The sequence below is a fragment of the Sus scrofa genome, chromosome 18 (genome assembly GCF_054392235.1).
Source record: "Sus scrofa isolate SSC_HxYL_T2T_F1_AM1 chromosome 18, Sscrofa_HxYL_maternal_Yorkshire_Landrace_v2.0, whole genome shotgun sequence".
Lineage (NCBI taxonomy): Eukaryota > Metazoa > Chordata > Mammalia > Artiodactyla > Suidae > Sus > Sus scrofa.
This window is the reverse complement of record NC_139400.1, coordinates 12578997-12605339: the sequence shown is the minus strand read 5'-3', so window position 1 is coordinate 12605339 and position 26343 is coordinate 12578997. Positions and strand designations below refer to the sequence as shown.

The window sequence follows — 26343 nt, the reverse complement described above, 5'->3', positions numbered from 1 at the left end:
GCCCCGGGGCTTCTGATAAAAGGGCACTAATCCCAGGCACGAGGCTGCCTCCTCATGACCTGATCACCTCCTGCCAGTCCCACCTCCAAAGGCCATCGCGTCAGAGTTAGGCTTTATCATATGACTTTGTGGGGAGGGGGTGACAAATGTCCACGGCAGATGCTGAGTCTAAATGTCCTGAGGCCCGATCTGCTCTTGCCCCATAAAGGGCAAGATTAATCAACATAAGGGACCAAGGAGCCCTTGGCTTGAAACACAATGATTACAGAAAATACAACGCTTGGTAGGATGACCAGATGGAGAGGATGCTGAAAAATAAATGAGGTGTGAGCATTACAATTTATCCCCGTCACTACAGAACTGCTTATTACTAAGCTCCGTGTGGGCACAGTGCAGGGCCTGGGAAAAAGGACAGATGAGAGGTGAAAACAAGTGACAGTGTCTCTAGCGGGGACGGCGCCTTGCTCTGGGGCCTCCTGGAGCATCCCTTTGTGTGGCCGTACCCAAATTTATCCAGAGGAAATGGACCCACTCTTAATTGGTCAACGTGTTCTTTCAAGTCGACCCTGACCCACAGTTTTAACTTTTCCCATTTTTGATCCTTTCCCCACCATTTTTCTTCGGGTGCTTCGTACGTCTTGCTTGGACGACTCCACACACTTCCGAAACTGATAGCTCTGGCCCAGCTCATTTGCTACACACTGGAAAGAGGCCTGTCTACACGGCACATCTGCTCATGACATTTCATTGCCTGCATTTTCTCAGTTGTCTGCAGGGTAGGTTTTGTCCCCTTAATGCAGAGCATCCTCCCAGTCCAAGCCTGGCCCGCGCCACGCCTCCCACCGCACTGCCCCCACCCCCTGGGATTCCCTACAACCCCGCCAAGGTCCTTCTTGCCCAATGTCCCCCTTCATGTGTGTGATGTCCCACTGACCTGTCCTTTCTTCCCTGGTCCACATGACCTCGCTTTATTCCAGGGAGCTTCTTACAGAAGCTTTGAGAACCACAGGTCCATTGTTCTTCCTCTGTGCACACCTGCCTTCACGTTCATCTAGGTACTGTTTGCCTCCCCACTAGATTGGTCGTTCTTCAAGGCCAAGGTTGTGTTTTCAGTATCTGTGTTTCCCCAGTGTCTCAATAAGGTCTGGTGTACAGTCGATGCTCAATAAATGTCTGGGAGTTTGATGACAGAGGCCAAAAAAAAAAAAAAGTGACCAATCAGAACCCTAATAACAATTTCTCGTTTTGAATGAAGTCAACCTCTCAGCAAGTTGGAAAATAACGTTGGGCTTTGGGAACCGAACTAGTTTGTAGTCATTCCTCCTCTAGAAAAAGATCCTGTGTGAATTCCATCTGACCCCAGGATGGGAGGGCCACTGGGTTAGAAATCAGCCTCGGGGGTCCTGAGGCATTTGTCTGTACTGGGCCTTCCAGTTTCTCATCACTACCAGTAGATGCTAAGTTGGAAACCAACCTGGGCTTGAACAGGAAGCTTCCGAGTTTGCAGGCATTCAGGCTCCTGATGGAGGAACTGGATTGGCTGCCTCTTCACATGGGATTTTTGGCTCTGGATTGGCATCCTTGGGTTGGGCCACAGACGCTGGTCCAATCACCTGTGAGTGACATGGTGTTCCTGTCTTGTCCTAAGAAGGACTTCTATCCAGAATGAGCCTAGGGATGGGCGTACAGGTATTTTCTTTCTTCTTCTTCTTCTTCTTCTTCTTCTTCTTCTTCTTCTTCTTCTTCTTCTTCTTCTTCTTCTTCTTCTTTTTAAGTTTTGCTTGAGCTTTTTATTTTTATGATTTTTATTTTTTCCATTATAGTTGATTTAGTGTTCTGTCATTTTTCTACTGCACAGCAAAGTGACCCAGTTTCTCTCTCTCTCTCTCTCTCTCTCTCTCACACACACACACACACACACACACACACACACACACACACACATTCTTTTTCTCACATTATCCACCATCATGCTCCATCCTAAGTGACTATGCAGCAGGACCTCATTGCTTATCCACTCCAAATGCAATAGTTTACATCTATTAACCCCAGACTCCCAGTCCATCCCACTCCCTCCTCCTCCCCCTTGGGGAGCAAGTCTATTCTCCAAGTCCATCAGTTTGTGCCACATACTAGATTCCAGTGATATCATATGGTTTTTGTCTTTTTCCATCTGACTTATTTCACTTAGTATGAGAGTCTCTAATTCCATCCATGTTGCTGCATATGGCATTATGCCATTCTTTTTTATGGCTGAGTAGTATTCCATCGTGTATATATACCACATTTCCTAATCCAATCATCTGTCAATGGACATGTAGGTTGTTTCCCTATCTTGCCTATTGTGAATAGTGCTGCAATGAACATAGGGTGCATGTGTCTTTTTCAAGGAAAGTTTTGTCCAGATTGATTTGTGGTATTGCTGGGTCCTGTGGTCGTTCTATGTTTAGTTTTATGAGGTCCCTCCAGACTGTTCATATCGGTATTTTCTATTGGAACATAAACCCTAAGGAGCAGGAAAACAACTTCCATCCCTAATACTGCAGTGTCAGTGAGCACATCACCTCCACTCCTTGTCAGAGTTATGGCAAAAATCTCTACCCAGCAAGTGACCATCGTTCATCTGATGGACAAGGAGGGTTTCTGAAAGCTGCTGAAAAGCGTCAGGGAAGAAGGTAGCCTTGAATCTAGAAATGATTGTCCTGGGTTTCTTCAAGTGAGTCCTTCAGGTTGGGTAGCACTGTTAACTCGGGAGCCTTGGACAGATTCTCAACACAAGCCTAATGTAAAGACTTGAGATGTTTGATGTCTGTGTCAACTGTATCTATTATCAGGAGGTTTACGGATGATAGCAATCAAAACGGAATTGTGATTTTGAAGTCTCGATGAGGAAGACACATTAAAATGGGAGTCTTTCTGGTCCCTGTGAGTTTGACCACATCCTCTGTGCTCCTTCCTGCGTGTCCTGCTCCTCAGGATGGGCTTTGAGAAGTCATTGATCTTTTGTGGTCCTCAATCTTGCGTCCCTTCTGAGATGTGGCTTGAACTCGGCGAATGTCTGGTGTACTATGTTCAGCGCAAGGGCAGTCTTGCTCTACAGTATCCTGAGCCTCTTTGTAAGAGACATACATTAGACCTCGTTTCAGGGGTGCGTTTTCTCCATCACTGGCAGACCCTTCGGTAGGTTGGCAGACTGGCATATTTTGTAAAGGGATGTGTTGAAAAGAGGGAGTTACTGGGTGCTGGAGCCTGAGGCTGCCTTAGGAGCTGGCTCTGGGGTCAGCTTCTGGAGGCTTCCAGGAGAAGCTGCGGGGTCAGAGCATCCTCAGGAAGGGAGAGAAAGACATGGAATAAAAGGGAACTGTGGGCCCGTGGACAGGCACTGTTACTCTCACAGAACTTAGAATAGCGGATTTCTCATATTTCACAGGCGACCCTTTTCACAAAAGTTTCACAAAATCCTACCCTTATGAAGAGCTGTATCCTCTGCATTTTCTGTTTCATTCTACTTCCTTTGAATACTGGTTGACACAATAAGTGACAGAATAAATTTCATGATATAAATCTCATTTTTAATTTTCTTGGGAAGGCAGTCGTCTTCATTTGGTTGTTTCTGTGTCCCTATCAGGTATAGTTATCTTTTGTTTCCCTGGGGAGCTGACGGAAAGTCTGACTGCCATTCAGTGCTCAGTTGCAGGTGTTCTCTTGTTATCATTATTTGATCAGCTGGGCTCTAATTCTTTTTCTTTTTTTTCCTTTCTTTCTTCTTCCTCTTTTTTTTTTTTTTTGGCTTTTTGCCTTTTCCAGGGCCACTCCCGCGGCACATGGAGGCTCCCAGGCTAGGGGTCCAATCGGAGCTGTAGCCCTGGCCTACGCCAGAGCCAGAGCAGTGCCAGATCCAAGCCGCATCTGCGACCTACACCACAGCCCACGGCAATGCCGGATCCTCAACCCACTGAGCAAGGTCAGGGATCAAACCCGCAACCTCATGGTTCCTGGTCAGACCTGTCAACCACCGCACCACAACGGGAACTCCTTCCTCTTTTTTTTTTATTTTTTATTTTTATTTTTTTGTCTTTTGTCGTTTTAGAGCCGCACCTGCCACATATGGAGGTTCCCAGGCTAGGGGTTTAATCGGAGCTACAGCTGCCAGCCTACACCCCAGCCACAGCAACGCAGGATCCGAGCCACATCTGCGACCTACGCTATAGCCACAGCAACACTCTTCTTTTTCAAATGGCTGTGCCTGTGGCATATGGAAATTCCCAGGCCAGGGACTGAATCTGAGCCAAAGCTGTGATTTGGATCCTTTAACCCACTGTGCCTGGCTCGAGATCAAACCCGTGTCTCTGCAGTGACCCGAGCCACTGCGGTTGGATTCTTAACCCACTGTGCCACAGCGGGAACTCCTGGGCTCTAATTCTTTTTTTTTTTTTTCCCCCTGGGCTCTAATTCTTAAGGACGTTTACTTAGTTGTAATTTTCAGCAAAAGAGACTCTGAAAAAAAGCCGTCGTAAGGCACATGGAACTTTTATGCTTAATGAGTTGAAGAACTATGTTCTCGTGTGTTTCATTTTGGATTTGTAAAATGTAAGATTTTTCTCTTTCGTGGTTATTGTTCTTCCCTTTTCATTTTTTCTCCTTTGAAAGTGGGGCATCTATAGTGAGGGACTCAGGGGCTCCTACGTGTTCTAAGCCATGGAGCCCTTTGTTCTTATGCTTTGTGACTCTCATGGACAGGGGCGGGGGGAGGCAAGTGGAGGTGCCCAGGCTGGCTGCTGAAATGGGGATGGGAAGGATGGATCCCCAGGTTCTCAGGAAGCCTTGTCTCCCAACCTCACCATCCTGGGCATGAGAGAGGGTTCTAGTAGCCCAGGTGAGACCATCGGGCTGAGCCATCCATCCTTCAGCTCCTGTGGTGGACCTTGTTCTGAATTCCCAGGGCAGCCTGCCTCTGTGTCCATCTCTCCGTGATGGGTAAACTGGGACCACACTGCCCTGTAAGGCTCCAGGAGGAGCTCTGGGTGCTGTGAGTCTGTCTGAATTTCTTTGCTGATGATGAGTTGCCGAAAAGGAATGATCTGGTTCTGAGCTCCCTGGTGCACTTGTCCGCTTTTTTAAAGCAAATTTAAATGGAAGTATAGTTGATTTACAGTATTCCGTCAATTTCTGCTCCGCAGCAGAGTGGCCCAGTCATACGTATATGCTCATTCCCTTTACTGTATTCTCTTCCATCATGGTCTCTCCCAGGAGGTTGGATGTAGTTCCCTGGGCTGCGCAGTAGGACCTCATTGCTTATCCATCTAAATGGAACAGTTTGCATCTAACCCCTAACTCCCCGTCCATCCCACTCCTTCCCCCTCCCTCCTGGCAACCCCAAGTCTGTTCTCTATGTCTGTGAGTCTGTTTCTGTTCCATAGATAGGTTCATTTTAGATTCCGCACATAAGGGATATCATATGGTCCTCAATTTCAGTTGAGGTGCCACTCAAGTTTGCCCCACGTTCTCTCCTAGTGCACCCATTTTTCTGTTGTTTTCTGTGTGCTGAGCACTGAGGATGCAAAGAAGATGGATCCTAAGGTGCTGTCAGCCCAGCAGTGAGAAGAGCCCACCCCGAGTCCACTGGGTTCTGTGGTTGGTCTACTTTGGTTTCTGATGGGATTCTTCAAGCCATCTCCGTTTGTGTGCATTTAACAGCTGGAACCTGGACTCAGTGGCTTACACACAGCCAGCAAGTGAACTGGGATTTGCAAGTCAGAAATTATTCTCTCTCTCTCTTTTTTTTTTTTTTTGAGTGATATAATGTATTCCCTTTCCCTTGGCTTTCTTGAATTTTTAGATCAGGGATGGCAGTGCCACCATCTACCCATCACACCCATGGCAGACAGTGTTAATCATTGGGGCAATTTCCTCTGGTGGGTCCAGGCATGGCCTAAAATTCCTTCATGATGAAATAGCCCAAGCATTTCTATCAGTCAGTGAGAGGTGGCTGCATGCAGTGTGAAATCCATGCCAGAAATGATTCTGCCCTTCCAGCTCATTCCCGTAACGGATATTCAGCATTTCATTTTCCGTGGGTCTTGCCCTGGAGAAACACAAGATGGGGCTAAGCAGCCAGGCAGAAATGCCGTGATGTAGCAGCAGTTCACACAGGTGTGGGACAGAAAAAGGGTAGTGAGACAACAATGAGGCAAGGGATGAAGGCTAGAGGAGGTAGGAGGTGGCGTGAGAAATGGGCATTGAAGGATGAATAGGAGCTCATCAGATGGGAGGTGTTGCAATGGAACTAGTAAGACTGCTTTGACAGAGGCATGTTTTCTTTGACTCTCCTTTGCTCAAGCCCTTGCTTTGACCTCCAAGAAGAAATACCAAGTGTCTTAGATGGCCACAGTTTGTACACATCTCCAATTTTAAGGGGTCCCCTTGGATGTCATTAGCGCCATCATTTACACTCAGCCCCAAAGCCAGGTCAGATGTGTTTTGCAAAGTTGGACGATAGTGATTTCATGGACTGACCCTTCTCTGGGAGTTGTCTGCGTGAATCTGCTTATTTATTTATTTGGTGTTGAAAACGGAGCAGGAGGATTTAGCAGCTTGAAGGACACGTTACGTAAGACATGCTCTCCATACGCGGATGAACACTCTTCCTTGACCACCACCCTCTGCCTGGGCTGGAAGGCGGGGCTGAGCAGAGGCCCTGGGAAAGCAGAGAGGGTGTGAAACCCATGCCAGGAGGATGACCCAGGGGCTTCTTTGAGGATGTCTGTCCTGACACACCACTGACAAGGGGACAATTGGAAGAGCTGAATCCCCCTCTGAGCCTTGTCTTACCCACATCATATGAGACCTTGTTCCACTGCTGGCCGAGCCGGTGGCCCCAGAAATTTCAGCCGGGGACATTAGAGACCGCAGACAGAGCATCTGTTGGGCGCCTGGTGCCAAGTTCATCCTGGCAGCGTGAAGCGCCCAAAGAGGAGCAGGCAGTGGCCGGCTGTGACTGCCAGCTCAGGTGGCCGGCCTGCCTGGGTGCCAGCGTGCCCTTAGCTCTCTGGCCGTGCTTCAGGGTGCAAGGTGGGTCGTGGAGGGGGGACAGGAAAGGCAAAACATTTGGAATGGGATTAAGCTATTTCTGCTTGGAGCTTGAACATGCTTTAATGAGGTTTTCGAAATGCCACGCGGTCAGTGTTGCACCTGGTCCCCTGCCCGTTGACTTGAGGCTGCCATCCTACCCCAAGGTGTGAACAGCAATGTGAGGGGGCCTAAAAGTTTCAGCTAGGCCAGCAACTGGCACTTTTCAAACGTTGGATTATCACACTTAGGTTGTCCCCCTGGACGCCTAGAATAACATTGCCCAGCTGGAAGGTATTTAGGGAAAACCTGATTTAGAGATTGTGGTGCTTCTACACAGAGGGCAGAGAGGTGGGCTCAGCCGTGGCTTCACATCAGACCCATCAATCAAACCTCGCTCTCTGTGACCTTGGGCAAATGCTCCCTGACCTTGGGCAAATGATCTGGTCTTTTAAAGCCTGTTTTTTTTTATCTATAAATTAAGAATTAGACAGTTATTCCCTAGGGTTGTTGTGAGGGTTACATAAGATGGTGCGGGCGATAAGGAGGGGCTCCCGAAGGCTCTCAGTACATTGTATTCAGTTAGTAACTTTGGGGGGGCCACGCCCGCCATATGCGGAAGTTCCTGGGCCAGGGATCAAACCCGCACCACAGCAGTGACCACACCGGATCCCTAAGGTCACCAGGGAGCTCCTGATAGGTTTTATTTCGACTTTCTCCACCCTTGTTTAAGGTGAGGACACTAGAGTCGCAGACGTGGAATCCACGCCACGTAGTCACGGGTGGTCTGAGCAGACCAGCCTCCTTCCTCCTTCCTCCTCTCTCCTTGTGCTGTGCTCCCTCCCCGCCTGTCTCCTTTCCGCCTTCCTCTCCCTTCTCCTCATTCAGCTCATGGTCTATTCCCCTTTTCCTCCCACCATCAGCAAACATCATATCGTGGTTGGTGGGTAGCTTGTGGTTGGTATGCATTTTTGCAAAACACACGCTTTGCATGAGTGTGTATTTTTTTTGTTAAAAGGTGTGTGTTTATGTACATACTATATTTTTATGTAAATAGATGTGTAATATATGCGTAGGTGCATACGGGTGTAAATTGGTGTTTCTTTTGCCTGCGTTCCGCCCTAAGCGCTGAGTTGAGGACCCATCCTGCGGCTCAGCTTACCTTGCGGCTCGCCCACTGTCTGGGGTGTGTGTGTCTGGCACATTCTATAGAGCTCTCCACATGGGGGGGTGCCCAGGTTGCCTCCAGACCCCCCTGCCCCCCACATCCTCTTCCTTGTACCTCCTAAGGCAGGACCAGAGGCATTTATTTGTTGCAAGGTTCTCTCTCCTATTCGGCTGTGAGAGCAGCCTTCCTGGCTTACCTACAAAGCACTTAACACACATTAGTGTCCCAGTAGACATGGGGCTGTTGGCTTCTTCGGCAGCTGGACACGGTGGCTCAGGCCAAGCCTCCCGTGGCCTGGTCTCCAGAAAGAGTGACTAGAGCATTCCCTTCCCTTGGAAGGGTTTATGATCAGCCAGGGAAGCATCTTTTGGGAAAAGATGAAAATCATTCAAATGTGAGTGCTTGCAATTGAATTCCCTCGAATACACCACATTAGTCATTTATCTAAACAAACAGTTTTGAGCATGGAGGTGTGGGTTTTGCAAACCGTTCAAATGCTTTCAGTGTTCTCACATCCACAGGGGATTCCTGCTTCCAGGATCCTGAGCCCTCATTCCAGGGAACGGGGGTGGCGTTTGGAGCAGGTGGTGTTAGGATGTACCAGGGCGGGCGTGAAGGCCCATGGTCAGGCTCAGTCTCCCTCCAGGGAGTGACACGCTGTGACAGCAGTGTGGGAGGGGAGCTGTCCTATCAGGAGAGTCATTTGTATTCCCGGGCGGTGTGTCGTCTAGGCTGCTGGTAAAAGCATTGGGATTTGTTTCCCACAGCCTTTCCTTTTTGGGGGCGGGAGTCATGGTCTACCTTGATGCCAGACGGGTTTTTTTTTTCCCCTGCTGAATTTGTGGGTCTGAGTGAGCCAACATTCCTTTAAGTGACATGCAACAGAGTCACTGGAGACCTGGGGTCTGCAAACGTTTTCCACAAAGAACCAGAGAGTATGTGAGACTTTCCAGGCCACTTGGCCTTTGTCTTAGGGGTCAGCCCTGCCACTGAAGTGCAGAAGCCTCCATTCGAGGATGTGAGAGGGAAAGGGCTCGGCTGTGTTTCAGTAAAACTTGATTTGAAAAGACAAGCGGTGGATCAGGTGCGGCCCAGGGGCCACAGTCTGTGGACCCTGGTTGAGAAGGACACGTGCTTGGTATGTCTTGAAATCACCATACTTTTAGCAGATCTATTAAGACAGGTCACTTCCTATTACGTCTCCGTTTAACTGGCTGGAATTGTAGGGGGACACTCTTTCTTCAATTTCATTTTTATGTTTAAAAGACTTACTTGGAGTATCGTTGACTCACAATGTTGTATTCATTTCAAGGATACGGGCAGGTGAATCAGTTACATGGATACATAGCTCTATTATTTTTTCCCACATAGGTTATTACAGACTGATGAGTAGATTTCCCTGTGCTGTACAGGAGGCCTGTGTTAAGGATCTATTGTATCTACAGGAGCGTGTATGTGTTAATCCCATCCTCCTACTTCACCCCCCCCATAGTTTCCCCTGTGGTAACCATAAGTTTGATTTAAAAATCTGTGAGTTTCTTTCTGTTTTATAAGTTCTTTGGTATTATTTTTATTAGAGTCCACATATTAGTGTTAACATATGATATTGGTCTTTCTCTGACGTATCCATGTTCCTGCAAATGGCATTGTTTCCTCCTTTTTTATGGCTGAGTAATATTCCCTGGTGTATATGTACCACATCTTCTTTATCCATTCCTCTGTGGATGGACATTTAGGTTGCTTGCATGTCTTGCCTATTGTAAATAGTGCTGCAATGAACATTGGGATTGCAGGTATCTTTTCAAATGATGGGGTTCTCTGGATATATGCCCAGGAGTGGGATTGCTGGTCCATATGGTAACTGTAAATTTAGTTTCTTAAAAGCCACTTTTCCGTAGTGGCTGAACCAATTTACATTCCCTCCAGCTGTGTAGGAGGGTTCCCTTTTCTCCACACCCTCTCCAGCATTGATCATTTGTAGACTTTTTGATGATGGCCATTCCGACCAGTGCGAGGAGATACCTCATTGTGATTTTGATTTGCATTTCTCAAACAGTGATGTTGAGCATCCTTTCGTGTGCTTTTTGACCCTCTGTCTTCTTTGGAGAATTGCCTATTTAGATCTTCTGCCCAGTTTTTTGATTGGGTTGTTTGCTTTTTTTGATATAAAGCTGCACAAGATGTTTGTATGTTTTGGAGATGGATTCCTTATCTGTTGCTTCCTTGGCAAAGATGGTCTCCCAGTCTGTGCCTTGCCTTTTCCTTTTGTTTATGGTTTCCTTTGCTGCGCAAAAGATGTTAAGTGTAGTTAGGTCCCGTTTGTTTGTCTCTGGTTTTATTTTCATTGCTCTTGGAGGTGACCATGCCACCCTGAACGTGCCCAAGCTTGTGTGATCTCAGAAGCTAAGCAGGGTCAGTCCTAGTGAGTGCTTGGGTGGGAGCGGAACAATCTTAGCAAAACCAGTAGGAGTAATACAAGGAGAGGACAGAGGAGGAGTTGGTACTGGATGAATCTGAGCCCAGCTTGGCTGAGCATGCCAGAAAACCTAAGTAAGAATAGCTCGTGGGAGAGAGAAGTGTCTTTCTTCCTCCTGTAGGTGAAATTTGAAGGTAAGCAGCCTTCAGCCTGATGGTTCTTCAAGATCCTTCTCTTTTCTCCCGTGAGTGAGCTCGGGCTCATGACTCAAGATTATGGCAGGTAGAGAGATGGGGAAGGGGGTAGGGGGGGAGGAGAAGAAGAAGAAATTAAGAATATTCACCCTGACAGATGCCTTATCAGTCACTTCTACTTATAGCCGGTCATAGCTGATTTTATTTTATTTTTTGTCTTTTTGCCATTTCTAGGGCTGCTCCCTTAGCATATGGAGGTTCCCAGGCTAGGGGTCCAATCGGAGCTGTAGCCACCGGCCCACGCCAGAGCCACAGCAACTCGGGATCCGAGCCGCATCTGTGACCTACACCACAGCTCACGGCAACGCCGGATCCTTAGCCCACTGAGCAAGGCCAGGGGTCGAACCCTCAACCTCATGGTTCCTAGTCGGATTCGCTAACCACTGAGCCACGATGGGAACTCCTGATTTTGTGTCTGTGCAGCTGGGCCGTGGCCAGACTAGATGCTGCTCTGGAGGACTTGGGGGTGTTTAATGTGATTGACATTTAAATCAGTAGACTTTTGAATAAAGCAGAGTACCTGCCACAATATGGGTGGGCTTTGTCTAATCAGGTGAAGGCTTTAAAAGAGAAAAGAGATTGGCCTCCTCCAAGAAAGAAGGGATTGGGCCTCCAGCTGGCCTTTTCCCTGGGTTTCCAGCTTGTTGGACTTCCCTAACCTACCCTGCAGAATTCAGACTCGTAGCCCTGTAATAGAATGATAGAATGAGCCAGTTCCTTAACTCGCTCAAAGTAAACCAATTTCTCCCCCCCATATATATGTATACACACATATATATACATACACACACATAGGTAGATAGGCAGACATAGACATGTAGATATAAAGATACAGGTACAGCTATATCTAAATCTGTATCTCTATATCTATCAATAGATCTGTATGTGTCTGTATCTATGTATCTCTATCTCTGTCTATACACGCACACATCCCAGTGGTTCTGTTTCACTAGAGAAACCCAGTCTTAAGGAAACACATCCATGTTCTCCTCCCTTTGTGTAATTTTCATGTGTGTGTGGATATATATGCACACGCAGGAAATATATAAAGCATATATATAAACTCTTGATTTTTTATTTTTAGCTTGTTTTTTAGGGCTGCACCCGTGGCATATATGGAGGTTCCCAGGCTAGGGGTCGAATCAGAACTACACCTGCTGGCCTACGCCACAGCCACAGCCACGCCAGATCCGAGCTGCGTCTGCAACCTACACCACGGTTTACCATGACGTTGGATCCTTAACCTACTGAGCGAGGCCAGGGATCGAACCCCGCAACCTCTTGGTTCCTAGTCGATTTGTTTCTGCTGAGCCATGACAGGAACTCTTCTGAACTCCTTTTAAAACTTGCTTCACTTCTTTGGATCCTGCTGACTCTCCGGGGAATCCTATCTTGCTGCCCATAGTTGCTTTGATTTTCAGAGACTTATATGTTAGAAGTGCCTTTTCCTGCAGGTGTTAATGCTAAAAAATTCAAAATATTCAGGGGTCCCACTGGAAGGATGTTCTGATCCCTACCTCATAGCGACAAGGCAGCCAGCCTGCCTGTTTCTTGTACGTGGTTTTGCTGTGTGAACATGGTAGGTGTTTGCTGATGGGCTGGTTCTTCAAGCCACGCTGCTTAGCTAATGGGCTCCTCGTGGTGGATAAGCGGACATCAGAAGAGGGAGAAAGTGCACAGAGCTACAGAGGGACCCAGGCCTGCACCCTAAAGACACCCAATTAGCTGAGCCTGTGCCAGCCTCCCTGGGCCAGCACACCTGGAGGGGAGAAAAGGATGAACGCTGAGCTGAGCCCACGTGAGCAAGGCTCCATCCAGGAGCACCTGCTTGGGACGGCTGAGGCCCGGTCCACGCCAGGGAGCTGACTGGGGGGCTTTGGGGTTTCCAGCAGCATCCGTGCCAGAGGGGATGGGAGGCGAGTAAATGGCAAGGCGAGCAGCTGGTGGTATCATCCTTGGCAGGCAGGCCGCCGTGCTCTGCCAGGATCGGCGGCCGGTGTCCAGCAAGCGCAGTGAAGAGCTGGGAGCTGGCTGGCCGAGGGGCAGGCATCGGGTCGCCCCTGCGGTATTCCAGAGGGTGTCAGGTGGCAGAATGAGGATGCCCTGCTTGCTCTGGCTTCTCTCCCGCCCCCAGCACAAGGTACAGTCACCTGGGAAGGGCTGTGTCCATGCTGCGCTCCCTCAGATGGGGTCCTTCCTGGACCCACTCTGGGGGCTACCCCAGAGGGAGGCCTTGCCCCACCCTTTGAGCTGCCTGCGCTGCGCAGATGCTGGGATGCTCAGGGACCTCCTCTTGTTCAGAGAGTCCGGGGGCAGAGCTCCAGCCCCCTCTGCCGCCGCCGCCCCCCTTTGGCCGGGGCAGGGCTTGAGGGGCCTCGGGAAGCCTGCATGTGCCTGTTGCCTGGCAAGGGTTTTGCCCAAGCAGGACAGGATCTACATGCCAGCTCGGCCATTAACTACTGACTCTGACTTTGGAAGAGCTGCTTAATTGTTTCAAGCCTCAGTTTCCTTGTAAGTGGGCTGAAGTGTGATACTCCCACCTTTACAACTTGAAGTCCTAACCCCCTGGGCCTCAGAGCGTGACTGTATTTGGAGGCAGGATCTTTAAAAAGGTTGATTAAGAGTTCCCGCTGGGGTGCAACGGGATCCGGGTATCTCTGCAGCGCCAGGACACAGGTTCGATCCCCAGCCCTAGCAATAGTGGGGTTAAAGGATCTAGCACTGTTGCAGCTGAGGTTTGGATCTGATTCCTGGCCCAGGAACGCCATATGCTGTGGGGTAATCAAAAAAGGAAAAAAAAAAAAAAAAAAAAAGAGTGATTAAAATCAGTAAAAAGAGGGGATTTAAAATAAGTAAAATGAGCTCCCTGGGCGCCCCCTAGTCCCCTGTGGCTGGTGTGCTTGTGCGAAGAGAGAGCAGGACTTGGCCATACACAGAGGGACGACCATCTACACACAAAGAGCAAGGCCTCCTTGGATCGTGGACTTCTGGTGGTGCCGTCCCGTGACAGCCCTGTGCACTAACGCGGTGTGGACCCGAGGGATTTTTTTTAAAGTTAACATAATAGGTATGGGAATTCCCGTTGTGGACCAGTGGGTTAAGAGCCCTACACAGTGTCTTTGAAGATGTGGGTTTGATCCCTGGCCTCGATCAGTGGGTTAAGGATCAGGCATTGCTGTGAGCTGCAGCATAGGTCAGAGATTTGGCTTGGATCTGGTGTTGCTGTGGCTGTGGTGTAGATAAGCAGCTGCAGCTCTGATTCGACCCCTAGCCTAGGAACTCCCATATGCCACTGGTGCGGCCCTAAAAAGCAAAACGAAATTCTTTTTTTTTTTTGCCCACACAGTTGTGAGGGCGCCGCATCCTATATCTGCCTGATGTTTCCTCTGATCAAGGAATTTTTTGTTGTTGTTGTTGTTGTCTTTTTGCTATTTCTTGGGCCACTCCCACGCACGTGGATATTCCCCAGCTAGGGGTCGAATTGGAGCTGTAGCCATCAGCCTACACCACAGCCACAGCAACTCAGGATCCGAACCGCATCTGCGACCTACACCACAGCTCATGGCAATGCCAGATCCTTAACCCACTGAGCAAGGCCAGGGATCGAACCCGCAACCTCATGGTTTCTAGTTGGATTCGTTAACCACTGAGCCGTGGCAGGAACGCCTGACTGAGGAATTTTAGATGATGGTGCTGATAACACATGGGAGAGTTTAGTTCCAGCCTCTCACTGAGATGGGGCTCGCTCTTTCTCTGCAGTAATAGTCACATGCCTTTAGCTTGACAGATAAACTTGAGCATGGCGTTTTTCTTCTGGAGGGCTGTCGATTAATTTTAAAATACAGATAAAAGGCAGCACTTTTGCTCTCTTAAAAGATTTACCCTCTTAACAGATGTTTAAAAAAGTGAAGCATAGTTGATTTACAATACTCTGTTAGTTTCAGGTGTATAACAAAGTGATTCAGTTATACATATAGAGATATATGGGTTTTTTTCAGATTCTTTTTCCTTGTAGGATATTACAAAATATCGAGTATAGTTCCCTGTGCTATTCAGTAGGTCCTTGTTGGGTACCTATTTCATATACAGTAGTGTGTATCTGTTAATCTCAGTAGATTTCCTTTTTATTGAAGTGACATGGCTTTATGACATATGCTTCATGTATACAATCTATGTCGACCTCCGTGTGCTCTGCAGCGTGCTCCCCACCACAAAGCTGGTTTCCATCCATCACTGTTCCGTGGCCCCCCTTCAATCATGTTGCCCTCCCCACATTCCAGTTTGGTGACCACTATTCTCTTCTCAGCATGTTTGGGGTTTTTTTTTTTCTTTTTGCCTTTTTGCCTTTTCTAGGGCTGCAGCCATGGCATATGGAGGTTCCCAGGCTAGGGGTCGAATTGGAGCTGTAGCCACCGGCCTACACTAGAGCCACAGCAACACGGGATCTGAGCCGTGTCTGCAACCTACACCACAGCTCGTGGCAGCACCGGATCCTTAACCCACAGAGCAAGGCCAGGGATCGAACCCGCAACCTCATGGTTCCTAGTCAGATTCGTTAACCACTAAGCCACGACAGGAACTCCCTTTAAGTTTTTTTAAATGAAATTACAGTTGATTTGTAATCCTGTCCTGTATGTGTTTGGTATTTTTGTTTGTTTGCTGTACTTCACATATGACTGAAATCACATGGTATTTGTTTTTCTCCATCTGACTTCACATAATAGATTTTTTTTTTTTTTGGTCTTTTCTTGGGCTGCTCCCGCGGCATATGGAGGTTCCCAGGCTAGGGGTCGAATCCAAGCTGTAGCTGAGGGCCTACACCACAGCCACAGCTACGTGGGATCCGAGCCGCATGTGTGACCTACACCACAGCTCACGGCAATGCCAGATCCTTAGCCCACTGAGCAAGGCCAGGGATCGAACCCACAACCTCATGGTTCCTAGTCAGATTCATTAACCACTGCGCCATGTCAGGAACTCCACATAATAGATTTTTTAAGCATACAGTGCAGTGCTGTTAACCAGAGGTACTGTGTTGACAGCAGATCTGGAACTTTTGCATCTGGCCTAATGGCAAGGTCGTACTTGCTGAACAGCAACTCCCCGTTGGCCCCACCCCGACCCCAGGCCCCTGGCAGCACCATTCTATTCCCTGCTTGCAGGAGTTTGACCGTTTCATATTCCTCCAGGTAAGCAGGATTCGTCCTTCTGTGACTGGCTTTCATCACTCAGCACAATTCTTCCAGGTTCACCTGTGCTGTCTGGCTTGGCCGGAAGTCCTGCCCCTTCTCTTTTAAAAGCATCAAAGTCAAGCAGGCAGAAAAGTGGGCCGCTGGGCAGCTGGTGCCAGAAAAGCCTCTGGAAAGGTTCCGGGGGCACCACCAGCCCTTGCCGCGCTTTTCCAGACTGGCTGACAAGGGGGTGCAGGGTGCTGGGGGGGCAAGCGCCCCAGTGACCTGATGACCTGGTACCAGCAGGAGACGCCTTTGAAATATCAGGGGTCATCCTGCAGACGTACCTGAACTTTGCATTCTATGCATATTCATTCTGGATGGAAAATAACCTTTAAGTTTTACTGAGAAGTAAAATAGACGTGACCAGGGTTGCCTGTCATCCCCACCCCACCAGCTGAGCTCCCCGGGGTACCACCGACTTGGCTGGACCCAGGGCCTGGGAACAGAGCGACGAGGAGGTTCTGGGTGGCGGTTCTGGAGTCTGGTTCGCAGTGGATTCCCTCTGTGGTGTTAAGTGATGGGTATTTAAGATTTGACCCCCCTCAGGGCTTTTGATTTAAGAGGAAGCTCGGAAAGACAGAGCAGTTGTGAGATGCTCAGGAATGAATCATTTTGCCCCAAGGGCTGCTTTCCTCCCCCCCCCCCCCCCCCCCCCCCCCCCCCCGCCGACTCACCCATCACCAAGGTCCCCTGGGTAGCTGAGGTCCAGGTGGGTGAGAGGTGGGCGGCTTAACTGCCCAGGGCCTCCTTTCTGAGTCTTTGCTGCTGGGGCCTCCACGGCAGGTTTGCTTGGGGAACCTCCCACCCAGGCGGCCCCACCTTTTCCTCTAGAGCTGGCTAACTGTCTATGGCCCCCTGAGGGTTTGTGTGGCCTGGCACACTTCCTCCAGCCCACACTGCTCACAGCTTATGTTCCAGACATTCTGGGTGGGAATGGCCACACACAGGGATTCACCCACTGCTGTTCCTGCCCAGAAACTCCCTGTCCTTCAGGGAAGGCTAAACAAAAGGCAAACTCGAGAGCTTCCATTGTGGCTCAGTGGGTTAAGAACCTGACCAGTAACCATGAGGAGGGGGGTTGGATCCCTGGCCCTGCTCCTGGGTGAAGGATCTGGCGTTGCTGTGAACTGCAGTGTAGGTTGCAGACGAGGCTCGGATCTGATGTGGCTGTGGCTGTGCCTGTGGCCGGCCTCTGCAGCTGTCTTAGACCCCTAGCCTGGGATACGGCCCTAAAAAACACACCAAAAAAAGGCAAACACAAGTCAAAGCAAAGCCCGACATTGTGACGAGGCTCTCACGCAGGAGTTTTCCTTCTGCACTCTTGGCCCAACAGGCATGCTCGCAGCTGCCTACCCTGACCTTCTGGAATCTGTGCCAAGCATATACTTAGACCAGAATTTAGTTCAGGCTGTCGTTGAGGTGACCAGGCAACTCTGCAGCATCTGGATGGACGCAACCATCAAGTGCAGGGAAGGACACAGAGCCTTGGACTTGGCTAGTGTGTGTCTGTTCATGTCAAGTGAGCAGGGTCAGGGGGCTTCCGAGAGGAACACAACCAAGAGACGCCTTCTATTAAGCACCCTTGAACTGGAAACATACCTGCTTTGCCTTCTCTCTCCAAGGAGCCACGCTGGGGGCAGAGCCTGGGCCAACCAAGCAGCCCCTTGGGAAGGACTTGCCAACTGCTGGCCGCTTGGTAGCTACCCTCCTGTGGCCTGAGCCCTTCTGTGGGACAGAGGCTCAGGGCCTAGAGGGGTTAGAGAAGAATTAACCGAGGGCCCTTCACACCCCGAGGGGCAGTGGAAGACCTCTGGGCACTGAGCTAGCCCCGAGCTTCTGGAAGGCACAGGTATCCACACCTGCGAGCTATTAGGTAATTCATCTCCAGCAACTGGGGTCCGCCTGGGGGCAGCCTCGGAGCAGGAACAGCTGGTGTCTGGGGCCAGTATCAGCAGCGAGGACATCAGGCCGGCCATCTCTGTCCCTGCTTTCTCCTTGAGCTCAGGACTCAGCAGGGAGCCCTCGAGTTCCTGTGAGGTCACCCCCCAGACACCTTTTTTTTTTTTTCCCTTTACATCGACAGACACCCTTGAGGTCCTGGTTGATTTTCAAAGAGAAACAGAAGATTCATTGAATCAAAAGATGGAACCTAATAAGTTTTCGGAGTTTTAAGGAAGATAAAGGTCAAGCTTTGCATACCTAGTTTTCCTGGCAAAAAAAAAAAAAAAAAAAAATCCGGCAAACAGAAAAGAAGCCATTCGTGGGTGCCCACAGGCCACCTTCCTCCTCAAAGGCCTCAGGCACCTGGCAGAGGAAAAAACAAAGCACCTCACCACGTGTCCCCTTTGTCCCCCCCATCCCCACCCTGCGTGTGACCTGAGGGCGGCGCTGCCGCGGGGAGGCAAAGGGCGTGCGGGGGGAGGCCACAGATCCAGCCACCTGGGCATATGGGCGACAACTTACCCGGGCTGTGGGCGCGCCCCGCCTGGGTCCTCCGCGCTCCCGCGGCCCCTCCCCGCCGGCGCCCCCTCCCCAGCCCCCTCCCCTCCCTGCCGGCCGGAGCATGCGCCGTGCGCCGCGGGAGGCGGGCGGGAGCGGCGCGCATCACTCGGGTCCCCTTCCTGCACCGCGCCGCCACTTGCCGGTTGCTAAGCAGTTAGCATTGTTTCTGTGGCGATTGCAGAGGCTGTTGCGAATTGGAGAAGCCCCGCTAAGCCGCAGCATCGCCCCTCTTGGGCTCCACTCCCCGCTCTCTGCATCGAAAGAGAAAACTAGGCTGGTCTACCCCCTCGCCCTCCCCCACCTCCCCAAACAGCCGTGTGGTTTCGGAAGTATGGACTAAAGCCCAGTCCTCCCGCCGACTGGACTCGGGTGGCCCCAAACTCCCCGTCAGACCGCACCTGCTCCCGTGTCCGGGTGCACCCTGAGCGGGAGACCATGACTACAGCCAAGGAGCCAAATGCCTCAGGGAAATCCGTGCAGCAGCAGGAGCAGGTAATGCTGCTTTCGGGAGTGTGCCTGGGTCTCCGTGTGCGTGTGCGTGCGCGTGGAAGAGAGCGCGGTGGGGGGAGTCTGTGTCTCTTGAACGATTTTGTATTTGCACGACTGTAGCCACCGGAACCACGGAGCTGGCCGGTGAAATAAAGTGCCGAGCCCTGCTGCGGGGGGCGGCCTTTGTCCTCTCCCCACTTCTATTCTTGAAAGATCCCTGGTCCATCAATAATGCATGGACCCCCGAGCATCTGGCGAGGTAAAGTTGACGTGTAGGGACCTCTGGACAAAGGCCTCTCTCAGAGCTGCCAAATTTAGCGTGTCAGTCGTGAGGAGGTCCAACTACTTTGTAATTTGTGTGTGTGGGTTGGGGGAGGATGGAGGAAGTGAGTCTCCCCCACCCCCTTTCCCACCCCATTCAGCTTATTCTGACTCTCCAGCAGGACTTTGCTTTGGCTGTAACACAAGTGGAAACAAAACGGATGAGCTGTGTTTAAAGGACTTTTGGGGGATACCTGTGCCCTTTTCCTCCCTTTTTCCCCCCAAGTATTTCCGAAGGTGTTAACCAATTGCTGCTGTTCATCCTGGCATTTAGAGCATGCAGGCTCCCCGAGCTAGGCAAGCCAGAGGATGCACAGTTAGGACCTAGAGGGGCCCTGGCTGAGAAGTGGCAGGTCTTGAAGGGCTGGTGAGGGTGCCCAGGACTGCATCGGTGTCCCCATCTGGCAGCCGGTGGCCGCTCACTCTGCCCTGAAGAGGCCCTGCATCTGCAGAGGCTGGGGAGTAATGGGGAACAGCAAGCTGTTATCTTATAATTCCCTGCTCAGAAGATCTTGAGGGTTCTTATCTTTTAATCGCTGCTTAGTTCTCCTCAGGCAGATCATTAAAATAGATCCTGGGAGACGCTGGTAGGTTCTCAGAGCTGATTTTCCTTATTTATTTTAGGGGTGCCATTAGCTGTCACTTGCTAGGTTTGGGGCAAAGAAAGGAGACTCCTCCTGAGTTCAGGAGGACAAAGAACCTTCGGGGACCCTGTGTGCCTGTCCCATCCTCAACTACTCAGAGACCTTATGAAGACAACTTGGGATGTGCATGTAGTGTGTGCTGCATATTTGGGGTCATTTCCTCCAAGCCCGTTGTTCCATGAAAAAATGAGACCCTCCTAGGAATTGTGTCCCCATCATCACCTAAAGGACTTCAACACAGCTTTATGTCTTGCGGGAAAAAGATTTGGTAACTAGGGGAAATCTAGGAATTCTCACATGCAGCGGGCGGGCTCGTGTGAGGGTTCACGCTCAGTGTTGTGTGAACACAGAGGTTGGCAGCAGGCGAGCCGAGCCTGGCTCCATGATATTTATTCAATTAAAAAAAAAAAAATCTGTCCACCCTAAATTCACATCCTGTGACTGGCGGGGCTTCCTTTCCTTCCAGATCTCCTCCTCGCGCTAGCTGTAACACAAACATGCTCTGGGCTTACGGCTCTGGCAAGGTCTCAGGTACCATCCCTGAGCCCGGGCAGGGGCAGTTGCTATGGATGGACCATTCACAGAACCCAAGGGCCTACGCTCAGAAGCCCAGGCTCTGTTATGTAAAAGCAGGTCCATGTGCCATGTTGTTCCCCCTTTGCTGGATACCCTCACGTGCCAGGAGACTGGAAATAGTTCAGGGTGGGCTTGGGGGGGATGTATGAGCTCTTGTTTGACTTGATACTTTTGGATGGTGGGAAGTCCTTTACTCCAGAACCTGCTGAAGCCACGGACTCGAGCTGGCTAACCCTGAAGGCCAGAGGTGGCAGTCCCATCCCATGCACCCAGGCCAGTCCACTTCTCTCTTCTTGGTGACATCACCTTGACCCCGAGGACTGCGCGGAGCCCACCCTGTACAGTCCGTTGAGGGTTAGGGTTAGGGTTAGGGTTAGGGAGGAGAAGCAGAATAGGATGGAGAGCTGAGATCTCACCTCTAAAATACAGAGACCTGTAGGGAATGCTGGCTAAAATCTGAACTGCTCAGAACACACAGAGGTAAATGAAATTGTGCCTGAAAGACCGTATCTTCTTCCTCCAGCATTTGTCAGTTTGCAAAAGCGATTTAAACTGCTTCTCTGCCGAGATGGCCGAGCCCTCTGTGACACCTCCAGTTCTTCAGATCATTTTTCTCCTTGTTACTGGTGAAGGGATGGCCTCTTCCCCGGGCTGCAGGAATAGGCTCCATCTTTTTAGGAGAGAGGAAGAGACAGATGCTGGTCGTGGATCGATTTGGCTTTTGAGTTGGGTGTCATTGGAGTGTACTAACTTCGTGGCTGCCTCCAAGTCATCAAGCCTTCTGGCTTGTTTGAAGCTCTTAGCATTACCGACGATTTGGATTTAGTGTCGCGTGATGCTTATCTTGAACGGTCTTCACAATTTTTTGGTTATTGCAGTAGACAACCACTTAGTTCTCAGCAAGGGCACAGAGGTAGTGCAGTCTCTTGCCTGCTTTGGTGGTTGGAAGCCAGGCACTTAGGTGGAGGCTGGAAATAACTTTTGTATGCCAAGGATTACTGCTGATTAATGAAAAAAAAAAAAATCTAGGAGTTCTGGTTGTGGTGCAGTGGTTAACGAATCTGACTAGGAACCATGAGGTTGTGGGTTCAATCCCTGGCCTCGCTCAGTGGGTTAAGGATCCGGCGTTGCTGTGAGCTGGGGTGTAGGTCGCAGACGTGGCTCGGATCTGGCATTGCTGTGGCTCTGGCGTAGGCTGGTGGCTACAGCTCCAATTTGAACTTCCATATGCCACGGGAAGCGGCCCTAGGGAAAAATAATTAATTAATTAAAGAAAATCTAGGAAATGACAGAAAACCAAGTGATTTTACCTGTGAATTAGAGATTGCTGAGGTTTTCCAAGTTCTTTTCTGAAATATATACTGAAAATAGATGAATATATGAAACAAGGTTTTTTTAAGGGTACTGTGTGAACATGTTGGAATAAAATGGAGACTAGACTTCCAGAAGTCCGCGTCTCCTTCTCTTTGGAGATGCTAACATTTATTTTTCAATGAACTAGTAAAACCCGGAGGTATTGGGAAATGGTATGTCTTTTAAGCGGAGACGATTAGACCCATCTTTTGGCTCTGCTGCCAATCAGATGTTAGGCTCATCTGAGGCCCGCCAATCAGATGTTAGGCTCATCTAAGGCCCGCCAGTGAGATGTTAGGCTCATCTGAGGCCCGCCAATCAGATGTTAGGCTCATCTAAGGTCAAAAAGCAATCCGGCACCTGGTGTTACCACGTGTCAGAGGTCGGCCTGGTAGGTGCCGTAGCAAAAGCTGAGGCCACTTTGTTTTACCGTTGAGTGTATTCTCGCAAACTAGATCCTTTCTTAGAGAACCAAATTAAAATCAACAAAAAAGCACAAATTGGCTTTAAAATAGCCTATCCTCATTTCAAATGACTTCAGGTTGTAAAGTGGCAACTGATCCGTGGAGAGTGAGGGGAGACAGGCAACTTCCTTCTCCACGCTTCTCGTCAGCCCTGGCATGTTTTTGTTCCTCAAATATTGAGCAAAAATGAGCCTTTAGCGGCAGATTATGGACTCACATGTGTGTGGATGTGTACACACACACACACAGACAAACACACTTGGGCAGGACTTGTGCATCATGAAATCACAGTTGGAAAAGACTTCACAGGTGCACCCCAGGGACCTCATCCCCCTTTGGCTTGGGAATCCCACATATAAATGAGACTATGCCTTTTCTTAAAAAGATCTTCAAGGAGTTCCTGTCGTGGTGCAGTGGTTAACGAGTCTGACTAGGAACCATGAGATTGCGGGTTTTATCCCAAGCCTCGCTCAGTGGGTTAAGGATCCGGCGTTGCCGTGAGCTGTGGTATAGGTTGCAGATACGGCTCGGATCCCGCGTTGCTGTGGCTCTGGCATAGGCTGGCAGCTACAGCTCCGATTCAACCCCTAGCCTGGGAACCTCCATATGCCGAGGGAGCGGCCCAAGAAATGACAAAAAGACAAAAAAAAAAAAAAGATCTTCAGGAAGGTCTGTCTTTCTATGGAAACGGTCCGAGGGCCAGCTTGGATCTCTTGCTGTGTGTTCAGTCCGGTGCCCTCTGGAACTTCCTAGGTCTGACAGTCAGTGGGTCTGAGGGTCCTTCCCAGTGTACCAGTTCTTTTGTGGGCCTTCTCAGTTTTCTGTCCGCTGCCCCAGTCCGAAGGGGTCGGCACTGTGTGTCTCTTCCACGATGGAATGCTGGGCCCAGGACCTGGTGTTGACTGATGGGTCCCATGGAGAGTTTTCTAAGTGGAGAGAATTGTACAAACCACTGCGAAGTGAACACTAAACTACATGGAGCTTAGGATTCCGAGGGAGGGCGGCCTCCCCAGGGTCCGGAGCTGATTCCTGCAGACATTCGCTGTCCAGGGCTCTTCGCATTAGAACCTGCAGCTTCTTTCAGCAGGAGCATTCGATCCCGAGACAGAGGAGCTGGCTCTGACCATCGTGAGAGTTCAGTGTGTTTGTAACTGGGTTAAGGGCAAGGGCAGTGTGAGGGGTGTGAAGGCCGAGGTGGTGTGAAAAAGAAGGGGGGAGGGGAGGGGGACCAGGAGGAGGAGAGAAGGGGGGAGGGGAGGGGGAGGGGGAAGGAAGAAGGGGAACACAAGATGCAGTGTTAGGAAGGGCAAACGTGACTTCTTCCTGAGTCTCACCATAGGAGAAGTGGCCCGTTCATGACTCAACAAATGGCACTGGCTGCCGTAACTGTACTCGTGTAAATTAAATTCTTTTCTGCCCATGCGCGGACTTCTCTATGACTCTTTGGGTTTTGGTTTTTGTTTTTGTTTGCCTTTTTGTCTTTTCTAGGGCCGCTCCCGAGGCATATGGAGGTTCCCAGGCTAGGGATCGAATCAGAACTGTTGCTGCTGGCCTACATCACAGCCTCAGCAATGCCAGATCCAAGCCACGTCTGTGACCTACACCAATGCTGGATCCTTAACCCACTGAGCAAGGCCAGGGATCGAACCCGCAACCTCATGGTTCCCAGTCGGATTCGTTAGCCACTGCGCCACGACGGGAACTCCATTATTTTGTGTATGTGTGTGACTCTTTGGATCGAAAGGAAACTTGAAGGAACCACGTGACCAACAGGATGGGCAGGTGCTTAAGAGTGTCTAGAAATACTGCTGGGACATGTGAGCCTCCTGAGAGAGGGAAACAGAGCTGCACTTAGGCTGCCCTTCAGGTTGATGTGTCAAGGGTTTGGTGGAGAACTCAGGAGCTGTGGGTACCCCAGAGAGCGGGTTCAGAACAAGAGCACTGAGCCTGGAGTAGCCAGGGAGCCGAGAGATGAGGGGAGCAGTGAGACATCTGGTCTTTGAGGGGGGGAAAGAGGGGGCTGGTGTGATGCTTTTCATAGAGGAGGGATCTTTTGTCTGGTTCCCTAAGAGAACAGCACAGCCATGGGGTACACATTCGCCTGAAGCCATAGTCTCTGGGTTCTGGTGTCTACAGGCAGTTTCCAGTTTTCTGGGATACAAGTCATATGATCTATTACAAGAAGCCCGGAGTTCCCCTTATGGCCCAGTGGGTTCAGGACCTGATGTCTCTGTGAGGACGCAGGTTTGATCTCTGGCCTCCACCAGTGGGTGAAGGATCTGGTGTTGCCGCAGGCTACAGCGTAAGTCACAGATGTGGCTTGGATCCGGTGTGGCTGTGGCTGTGGTGTAGACCAGCAGCTGCAGCTCCAATTCGACCCCTAGCTTGGGAACTTCCATATGCCACAGTTGCAGCCATAACAAAAGAAAAAAAGAAGAGAAAAAATAAGTCAATTAAAAAGGAGCTCCCTGGTGGTCTAGTGGTTAGGACTGCACTTTCACTGCTGCGGCCGGGGTTCAATCCCATGTCTGGGAACGGATATCCCACCTCAAACCACTGCACATCATAGCAAGAAAGAAAGGAAGGGAGGGAGGAGGGGGGAGGGAGGGAGGGAAAGGGAAGAAGGAAGGAAGGGAGGGCAGAGCCAGCAAGTGTCACCTAAGAGAGTAAAAGAAAACCCAGACAACTCCCAGTGGGCTGTATCCACAGCCCAAATTCAAAACAAACGGAAAGCAGCTGACTTTCTCTTCTGTAAAATGCTTTCTCTGTGGGTGGAGCGCATTTCGTGGTGTTTCACTGACGTTCCATTGAACGTGGTCCTGCACTTCGTCTTCGGTGCCGGGGCTGCCACGGGAAGCTTAACGGGGACCTTCACACGCTCCACAGAGGAGACCTGGAGGCCAGAGGGTTGGCGAACGCCTTCCCTTAACCTTCACCCAAACGGCTTCAGCGCCCACGTGCCCGTGGAAACGGAAGATGCTAATCACTTCCAATGATGAACAGTCGCCACGTTTCCGCCTCATCGGGAATTGTAGCTTTATTATCTTTGATGGAAATGAGCCATGCCTGTGTTTGGCATTCAGTGATTGGGTTTTGCAATAGGCATCTATCACGCTCTCTTGTTGAGAAAGAGAAGACAGATTGAGGCTGTCGATCAAGTTCTAAACATTGAGGAAAAACATAGACGAGGGCAAAGAAGCAAGTTCTCGAGAAGCGTTGGGATCCATGGTTGGTTGAAGTTCTTGCTTTAAAACTGACAAGTTGTGGGAGTTCCCGTCGTGGCGCGATGGTTAACGAATCCGACTGGGAACCATGAGGTTGCAGGTTCGGTCCCTGGCCTTGCTCCGTGGGTTAAGGATCCGGCGTTGCCGTGAGCTGTGGTGTAGTTTGCAGATGTGGATCCCACGTTGCTGTGGCTCTGGCGTAGGCCGGTGGCTACAGCTCCGATTCGACCCCTAGCCTGGGAACCTCCATATGCCATGGGAGCAGCCCAAGAAATGGCAAAAAGACAAAAACAAAACAAAAACAAAAACAAACAAACAAAAAAGTGACAAGTTGTGTCAGAGCTGGTGGAGTCTTGTTTCAGACCTTGGGTGGGGACCCAGAATGAACTAAAAGGTTTTTATTTCACTTTGAGGGTCGGTGCCTCGTGACCCAAAACCTGGAGGAGAGAACACTGGGGTTGGTGGCATTTCAGCCCACGTCCTGTTTATGGCCATTCGTCCTGAGACGGATGTTCCCAGGTTCTGTGGGACGTGGCTGTCCCATGTTCCTTGAAGTGGGGAGCTAAATGAAAGAGGGGAGGGGTGGAAAGGATTTTAAAAAATAGCCCAGGTAATGTGATCAAGTCCGGG

At 50.1% G+C, this 26343-nt stretch overlaps 1 protein-coding gene across 5 annotated transcripts in view; it reads left to right on the top strand.

The window, feature by feature from the left end:
• Positions 1 to 26343, top strand: part of DPP6 (dipeptidyl peptidase like 6) — a 1001611-nt gene that overhangs the window by 484344 nt on the left and 490924 nt on the right. The window contains exon 1 of one of the 5 annotated variants that reach the window (XM_085005072.1): positions 18747 to 19134. The exons of the other annotated variants lie outside the window; for them this stretch is intronic. Within the exon in view, the coding sequence (XP_084861198.1) occupies positions 19078 to 19134 (57 nt within the window). The 5' untranslated portion in view covers positions 18747 to 19077. Of the gene's footprint in view, positions 1 to 18746; positions 19135 to 26343 lie in introns of those variants that run through there. 5 annotated transcript variants of the gene reach the window in all.